This window comes from Acanthochromis polyacanthus, chromosome 4, assembly GCF_021347895.1.
Source record: "Acanthochromis polyacanthus isolate Apoly-LR-REF ecotype Palm Island chromosome 4, KAUST_Apoly_ChrSc, whole genome shotgun sequence".
Taxonomy (NCBI): Eukaryota; Metazoa; Chordata; class Actinopteri; family Pomacentridae; genus Acanthochromis; species Acanthochromis polyacanthus.
Window position 1 is genome coordinate 32544974 of NC_067116.1, and position 9159 is coordinate 32554132.

The following is a 9159-nucleotide window of genomic DNA, read 5'->3' on the forward strand; positions in this document are numbered from 1 at the left end:
GGCAATATCACATAGTGTTGAGCGCTCCATCAGCCAAGTTAAGCCCAAAGGAGCTGTTGATATCGTCATGGCTGAGTTCATCTTCTCTGGGCTTTTATAAGGTTTCTACTCTCACATGGCTACGTTATCCTTTCTACCACAACATTTTCTGAGATAGTATCAGTGAACACATTCAAACGTTATATATTGTTATTGTCCCTAAAAGTGAACACAACATTGTTAATATTAAATAAATGATTTTATTAATCCCATTTTCACATAATACGGTTACATGAGTAGGCATACAGTATGTAATTGCCAAACTGAACAAGACACTATAATAAAGAATGGAGGTGATGTCAGCTGGTGGGGCACATTTCATTGCATGCAAAGCTGGTTTTTCCAACGACTCAAAGAGTTTCTCATGCGTTCCAACACAAAGTGCTACTACCAAGAGAATATCCCAATCAATCAGCTCACTGAAGCTCAGAGATCTTGGAGCAGAGCCTGACACACTGTGTTTTTCCACCACTATGAACACAGTGTCAAATAATTGAGTTTGTTTTGGAAAACCACTTTGACTTGCTGCCAATAGACTTCCAGTTCTTCTCAACTAAATGAAAACACTTAAAGCCATCCAAACTGCCCGAATCCTCAGTAGATCCACTACATAGATGCTTGTTTAACTGTTACCTTTATATGATGTGAGCCATTCTGCATGCTAGACTAATAAAAACAGTGACTATAGTGAGTGAAAACATGAACCATATCAGTTATGTATTATATCAGTGTTGCATATCTGCATATATGAAAGAGTGAATATGTATTAAATGTATTTATGCATCAGTAAAATGTTCCTTACAGGTCTATAAATTCTCAAATTCACAGTCAAAGTCTGTCATCCTGCACAGGATGTACTTCCACTGCCGATCTCTGAAACAAAGTGCAGGAAAAATTAGTCAGTTCAACAATCATAAATTATTAAATATTCATTGTTTTTTCAGCTAATAGTCTGATCTGCCAATAAATCCTGGTCTCACAGGCCTCACAAAACATTTTTGGACAGACTCGAGCTCTAAATTTCAGCCACAACAAATCTGAAATAATTCAGGAAGAGAAAAAACATCTCTTTTGGACAAACCTCAGCACTCCACTGAAGGTGGTCTGGGCACCTCGGATAAAGTAGCCATAAGTGGGGACAACCAGCTCACCCTCTTCTCTGTAGTGTTCAGGGATGTCACTGGTTTTCCTGTGGAAAGCAGTGAAAGGTTATTAAATGTTTTGACAAGTTAAGTATTAATGTATAACTCCTTAGTGAGGACAGTTTGGGGAAAAACTAATTCACTTTTTTTTTTAGCAGAAAGTTAAAAGGGAAGGTAGCACTCTCTTCTCTGGCTGTTAAATGTGATGCTACAGCCAATTTGGCAAAGACTGAACGATGGAGCAAAGAGTTAGCCAAGATCTACCACGAGCTGTAAAGGTTGCTAATGTTTCATCCACAGACTGTATATAAAAATATGTAGCCTCTGGGAAAGAAAAGCCAATAAAATTCTTAAATATAATTTCTGACATCTAACAGAGGGCGACTCCTCCAGTTACCAAAAGAAATCCAACTATATAGAAGTTTTTGAGAAAATGACTCAAATGACTTCTCACTTGATCGTTACTTCAGTAAACATTTTTCTAATCAGTTTATGGACAAGATCACTAGTTCCAAGTGTTCTGCAATACAGCATGATGTAAATTTAGTAAATTATGGTCCCATTTAGAGTAAAATAGACCATATAGCTGTTTCAAAGCAGTGCTATCTTTTGATAGACTACTGCACTGTCTGGGTGTGTATGGTGTCTTCAAGTTCTTAGCCAGATCCGTCCATTGGGTTTCACAAAACCAAGATAGCAAAGGGCAAATTTTAAACTTGATTGAACAAACCAATGTGAGACATCATGGTAGTTACATTTTAGCCACACAAAAACATATATGTTCCATGGGTGGTTATGTGTGGGACTATTTCTTGGCTGGGAGCAGTGACTTCTGGAGTCTCTACAACATATTCTGGTACAGACTTCATATGAAACCAGAAGGGTGTCATTCTAAGGTCAGTTCATGGTTTTTGCATGACCAATGCAGACTACAATAGGTGCACAGACTACACTACGCAGACTGTGTCAATTTCCTTTGGGAATAATTAGTTTTATCTTATTTTATCATTGCCTCCCGTATTGAACACAGAAAAACACATGGGACTCCTCTGGATGTTTCTAAAAGAATAAAGCAGCTGGTTACAGATTGGTGTTATGTCAGTAATTATGACATTCTGAAAATTTTAGAACTTCCTACTGTGTTTGGGTGCCTTCAATAGAAAGCATGTACAAATCAATGCACTTACAAAGTCAATCAGCAACTACTTCAGTTACAGCTGTTTAAATAATGAACTATAAAGGTGTGTATCTCCTCATAGCAAACGGCGGTTTCAGGCATGCCAGTGTCCACATAGGCATGTATGTTGACCCTCCCAGATGTCAGCGGATGAAAAAATGCACATTGTGCACACTTCTGCAGACCCTTTTAAACATGGAAAGCATGAATTGACCTTTACTCTTCTCTTTGTGTATGGATTAAGAAAAACTACTAAAACAGTATTAATTAGTGAGCTTTCCATGTGCTCAGTGGCATGCTAACTGCTTAACCCTATTCCATTCTCTATGCTAAGTTAAACTGACTGTTTACTGGCTTTAACAGATAAATTTGCAAGTTTGTTTCCTTCTCAGTCTGTGCAACAAAGTGAACATTTCCCAAAATGACAAACTACTTCTTTAAAATGTCTATAGCACCGTGAGAACATACATGCAGGAGTAGGGACAGCGGCGTTTGTAGTAACAGCAGTAGAACTGCCATTCACGGTCCAGAACGGACTCAAAGTACTTGCTCTGAACACCAGCTACCAGGCCATTTCGAGTGCATGTTGAAGTCCTGCAGAGACAAACAAGAGTCATTAGGTGATGTACAGTTTCTTCAAATTTCTCTCAAGACAAACATGAAGTTTACAGAGTGAAACACTGAAAAACTGTTTAGATAACCAAATGTGATTGTTTTGTTTGTTGTAAATACAAGTTGGTTAATGGTGCCATTTGTTTATGGCCCATACTCTCCTCTGTCACCACAACACTCCAAGAATACCAGGTCCAAGCAGCAGGGGGTGAAGCATGTGTAGACGTTTGTCATGGCAACATGGACACAGCCTTCAGCCATTCAGCCAATGGGGGCAGTTTCCCTGCAGGGTAATGTCCTTGCCAGTGTAATTCAAACAGACAGCTATGTTAAAGAGAGGCAGGCGTGGCTGTGATAAAGAGCATTCAGTGTTTGCCATCGAATTAGAGGGCTGGGTGCAGCCAGGCTCAACTCGAAATAAATCTGAAGAGAAGAAAAAGTCTTCTGAAACCAGTATATCAGAGTCAGAGGTGGGTTTAAGGGTATGAATCAAACGGCTGTTTACAAAAACATGTCAGGCCACAATTCTCCCTCCTAACAGATTTTCTGAAGGTTGATCCAAGTCCTTTAATTAGATCAACCTTTAAGTGAAGCTCATGGTTAGTCAAATGTGTTTATGTGAGGTTGTGGCGTTTGGAAGAAGGTGAAACTGTAAGTCATAGGAACGAAATTAAGGGCAAGCACAAACACATTTTTTTCATTTTTTCCTACTTCCTGGCCGAACCTGTTGTGGATTATTGTTGCTGTTAACTGTTTTTACAATCCGGTTTTTATGAATGGCGTGTTGCAAAGCTTCAGGAAAATGTTTTAACTTGCGGTCTACAAAGTACAATGTGTTTTCCTTCTTTGCGAAGCTTGTTAAAATTCACTGAGGTTAGTCATGTTCCCAGGAACTGACAGGCGAAGACACTGTTGTGGAGAGAGACTGTGATTCATATAGGCGCAGGAGGACCTGGCTTTGCTCCTCTGAATGAGACAACAGTGGACAGAATTCAAAATTTCATGAAAGCAACAAAAGATGCACATGTGGAAAGTCTGAGACAAAGCTTTGCAGGCTGTCATTATGGGCTAGATTTGAGTGTGAACTCTTTAAACGTCTTGGAAACCACAAGTTGGCCTCAACTGTTTGTCTTCTTGCACCATTTTCACTTCAAGTCATGTCTTCACATAAATTTTCAAAAATCTAACAAATTTCTAGCGACTCCAAGCAAATAGTTATATATAGAAGTAAAACTTTTAAAAATGACATTATTTATTTCTTAGGTGGGGCAATTTATTAAAAATACTTGCCTGCAATAAATGAATGTTTTTTATTCAGGCATACATGGACAAATGTATGTTACAGAGTTCAGCCACAATTATTTCTGTAAGGTAGCATGAGCGTACATGGATGCATGTATTTGCTCGTTTCTTTCATATTGCAATACATTTATGTTTTAAGAAAGCCGAATCAACCATTCAGGTTTTCTTTATGTGCAGACCAGTACAATATTCTGTTGAGATTTCAGACGTGTGCATGCTGGCTCCTTCACAAAATGTCCACAAACCAAGGGTGGTATCTTAGTGTCTTATTCATTACTTGTAAGCAGAGTTGTTTGCATTTTCATTCAAATGCACATATAGCATTTACAAATGTTCACAGCTTTCCTGACTTTTGGTAGTTTTGGTGGGTAAACACTGTAATGCAGCTGATCAAACTGTAAGTCTAAATTCACCTTTCTTTATACTGATGCATTGTTTCTAAGCAGCATGCACTGTCACAACAGAGTGTCTCATCCCTCCTTTGGATACAATTTTAACTCCCTTACAAACTGACAGTCACTAAAGTTGTTGCATCAGTTTAGTCTATGGAGGTTCATCGATTTCTCTTTATAGCTGTTAAGTGCTATTTGTATTAATATAGTTTGGAATGAGAAGGAATACACATGGACCGATTACAGCGGGCCACCACTATGCCTTGCTGCCTGTTTTGTCCAAGTGGTCACTTGTGGAATTGCACTGAAAAAAACCATCATGGCAACCTAGCTACCATCACTAGCTGTGCTATTTTTGCATAATGAAGTTTAAAGAGCTCGTATTCTGCTTTTTCTGTTGCATGCATAACGTCTGCAGTCCTACAAACTTTAAAATCCAGACTTTTGCTGTTACTTATTTACATCATCATGTAAGACGTTTACATAAAACCTTCCTAACAGCTTGTTTGGCTGCCTTGCCGTCAGCCAGCATGTCCTTGTTAGAGTGAAAGCTGCATTCCTGTACAGTAGAGATTACAGTTCCAGTACGTAACCAGTGTTGCCTCACTTTCATCCAGCCAGCTGACAAATCAGAGCAGATAGGAGGGAATAGTTTGATAACAACAGCTAAAACAGAGTGTTTCAAACAGAGGCTGAGAAGAGACGCTTCAGCAAAGTATGGCATGAGCAAAAACATTTTTTGAACACTAAAGCATTTAAACTTATTCCAGTAGACTCCCAAAAGAAAAACAAAAAAGCATGTATAAATGTACAATATGGGCTCTTTAAGCTTTTCATTTACACTACTTTTGAATACACTATATTTTATTTGATTGTCAAAGTTTGGATGCCATGTTGGCCACTGGATGCAAATATTTCCCTTGTAGCAACAAATTTATACAAAAGAATAATTAGTGTTGTCTTAATTTAGTGACGCATTATCATCCGCCTACTAACTAAACACTTAAAAGACGGTTAACTCTGAGCTTTGCTGCAGCCTGCTCTTTAAAAGACCAAAAGCATCCTGTAGTAGGTTAAAGCAGGAGATCTTCCATCTGTGTGTACGTTACCCACGACCCACAACACGGGTGGTTTTGTTCACACCTTCAACAGCAAAGTCCTCATAAGCCTTGTGTGGGTGTCTGTTGTCCACTAATAGTGACCTTTAAGAGTACATGTTGGTCAAAGTCCCAGCATAAAGGGCATAACTCTATAATTTGCACCTCCTCCTGTTGATTGGAACAATAACTCAAACGGATCATGGGCTTCCTACGTGGCTTTCATGCAGATTTGTCTGCAATCAATCTCCTGAGATGCTTATTTGGGCCAAAACACTTTTCTTCTGAATTTATTGCGTGAAAGCAGCAAATCTGAACATGCTCACAGCTGTTTGAGTTTAAAAGAATTCAAACTGAAAATTGTTCAAAGATATTTTCCTGCATGCATGTAATCTGACTCAGATGTATCCAGATGAATGATTTATGTTTCTCTTTTTCAGTTTGTTTCCAGTTTGCTGTAGTAGTACATCATTCTGCATCATTTATTTGTATCATGGCAGGTTAAATCCCTGTTAGCTAACACAGTTAGTGTACTGCTATCAAGATTATAAACTGGAGAAAAACCTACAGCGGATTGAATTCAGTGCAGCTCTTTATGAAAAACTTGACATCTTTCAAATTAAGCAATTTTCAAACATATTATCAACCTCATTTACAGGATGTTTAAACTCTAAATACACCCTGATTTCTATAGATTTAACCCACACTCTCCCTGATTTCACTGTAAATCCTGCAAAGATGTGACTGTCTGCCAACATGCATTCACTTCACAGCTATAAAAGTCAGATAAAGTAGGTAACAAGTGGTTTAAAGAGAGCAAACACTGATTTAAAAAAGAAGACCCACCACTCCATCCCAGCCCGGTTGATGTCGTCCCACCAACAGTCACTGGGCTCCCCCAGACCTTCAGGTGTGGGCTGACACTCAAACGTCCACAGTCGGTCCGAGCCGTCCTGCTCGCTGAAGTAGCTCCTGATAGCCACCAGGACCTCACCGTGGGGACACTGGAAGTTGAAGCCCTGCCGGTAGCCATTGACCCAGCCCATGTCATAATGGTCCTGAGACTGAGCTGCCACTGTGGCCAGCAGTGAGGACGCCAACACCACCAGAGCAGGATTCATGTTGAAGAGATCAGTCCGTCTGCAGAGCTCCTTCACAGCTGTCTCACTTTAAACTCCTACGAGCCTTTTGTTGTCCAGATGTTTTGTTTCCAGGAGTGATGTGTAATTTGCTGCTCGCAGGACAAATCCAAAAGTGCACCTCACTTGTCTTTTTAAGGTAGACTAAGAGATGGAGCATTAACACAGTCTTCATGCAGATGAGGGTTTACCTTAAGAGACAGCATTTTGCCATTCAGATATTTATGCGATGCTTTATCTGACTCTGGAGGATGGAAACTCACGTGTCAACTGTCTAAATGCTCATGCTCTGAACCCTGCACCGTGATAACAGCTTAATTTGTCTGAATAAAGCAGAGCAATGTCAAAGTTTTAACTGTTTGGAGTTTGAATATTTGTTCTTTCAGGCAACATGAAAATGAAAAAACAACCAAAAGTGCAACAGGACTTCTTATCATCGCTTATCAAAGAGGCTTCCTTAGTTTAAGCTTGAATCATGGAGTTGCAGGTATTTACTTTACACATTAATCATACAGCTAATGGCCCAGACTCTTATGCCTCGAGGTGTTAACGGTGGTGAAGCTGCCTTGGAACCTCAGGACTACATTATAAGTACCTGATAAGTGGAGCCGTAGAACACCTCCTCTGTTTACAGATAAATGCTCCAGTTGAACATAAATAACTTCCTTAACTCCTTTCTCTTCTAAATGTGAACGTTTATCAAGCTCATAAACAAGTGTCACATTAATAGTAAAGTTGATGATATTCAGCTCCTTCTATGTTTGTTTATTGCTATTAGAAACACCATGAAATAAACAAAAAAACAAAAAAACAATTTGATAAACCTCCAGAGTTTTATATCAATAGCATACTATATAGTATATAAATAGAATAGAAGAATTCTTTGTATACACAACATCTCCAAGTAAAAGGAAAGGACTAAAAACTACTAAAATGAGCATCAATAAGTCACAGTGTTGCAGTGGATGACATGTTCCTTCTTCACTATAAACACGGGCACTTTAGCTAATTTTGAGCCAAACCCACATAAACACACTGCAGTGCTTTAAACCCACCAACATAGCAAGTGTGTAGAAATCCACAAAACAAAATAGTCCCTAAGAGAAACTCATTTGACCTCTGTTGTGCAATGCTTCATAAAAACTATTGCACCCAGATGCTTTTTTACTGACACTTTTTTTTAATACAAGAAATTTAAATAAATAATTTTGGCCAGTTATGAACCCTTGTGTTGTCCTGCGGGTCAAAACTGACCCGTTTTAAAGTCTGAAAATGTGGGGAAAAAAAATATTTTCACAGTGAAACTTCTGATGTCCACATTTTCAACATTTTTGGGAAATCTTTGAACAATTTTGGTGAAAAAAAGACATGTTGAAGATGTTACTGAAGAACATTCACCAAAAAATTGATTTTTTTGGTGAATGTTCTTAAAGAAAATAGAAGTTTTACTGATAGATATGTAATCACTTTAGATATTTTTATGATTTTTTGAAAATATTGACAAGAATTTTCTTGCCAAACTTGGGGGACTTTTTTGAAATAAAACTTTTAAGTGCAACTTTTAAGGAATTATTAGAATTTTCTTCCTGAAAGTTTTGCAAATTTTCAGAAATTTGGGGAATTTTTTTGCTGAATTTTTGGATTTTTTGCAGACAAGGAAACAATATTTTTTGGTGCCCTTAAATGAGGACAACAAGAGGGTTAAAGGTTTACATGTTTGTTGTAGGAACTAGTGTTCTTGGGGTCACCAATAGGGAAACTGAGAAAAGCAGACTGGATTTGCTGTCTGACAGAAAAGTATAAAGTCAGTCATATCTTTAAAGTTCAATTTAGCATTTAACACTGTAGAAAGAAGCTTGTTTAGAATATATTACAATAATGAGACACAATATGGAGCTGTACATTAAGGTAGTGGAGTTAAGCGGTCAGAGGGGTGAAATTAAAGCTGTTACACACATCCACACATCACTAAGTGCTACATGACCCTTACATGTAGGGGGAATCAAACACACATGACACAGTGCAGCGTCACCGATCCATTCTCTTCACTTTATCACAGGACAGCAGCCATTAGACTTCCCACAGCCTGCCCTGTTCCTGTGAAACCACGATCTTGTAAAAGCCGACTGCCAGACAAATGAGGCTCCGTCAGAAAATGAGCTCATATTATTTATGGAGTGTGGCGTTAAGAATAATTTTGCACAGGTGTTACTTTTGGCCATATCTGCATATTTTATGACCTAATAAAGGATTTCTCAT

General features: G+C 38.5%; 1 protein-coding gene across 1 annotated transcript; it reads right to left on the minus strand.

Annotated features, from left to right (window-relative positions):
* Nucleotides 1-216: 216 nt before the first annotated feature.
* dpt (dermatopontin) lies at nt 217-7695 on the minus strand. The gene is made up of 4 exons (XM_022213561.2): nt 6608-7695; nt 2827-2952; nt 1121-1228; nt 217-912 (listed from the first exon to the last, which is right to left on the minus strand). The coding sequence occupies exons 1-4, from the start codon at nt 6880-6882 to the stop codon at nt 846-848; spliced, it is 576 nt and encodes a 191-aa protein (XP_022069253.1). The 5' UTR covers nt 6883-7695; the 3' UTR covers nt 217-845.
* Between the last annotated feature and the right edge of the window lie 1464 nt (nt 7696-9159).

Excerpts from the sequence above, each read along its gene's own strand:
- dpt (XM_022213561.2), bottom strand. The coding sequence starts at position 6,882 with ATGAATCCTGCTCTGGTGGTGTTGGCGTCCTCACTGCTGGCCACAGTG. Across the intron at positions 1,229-2,826 it reads CGCTGTCCCTACTCCTGCAT|GAAAACCAGTGACATCCCTG; the intron begins GTATGTTCTCAC and ends TGCTTTCCACAG. Across the intron at positions 913-1,120 it reads ACCTTCAGTGGAGTGCTGAG|AGATCGGCAGTGGAAGTACA; the intron begins GTTTGTCCAAAA and ends ACTTTGTTTCAG.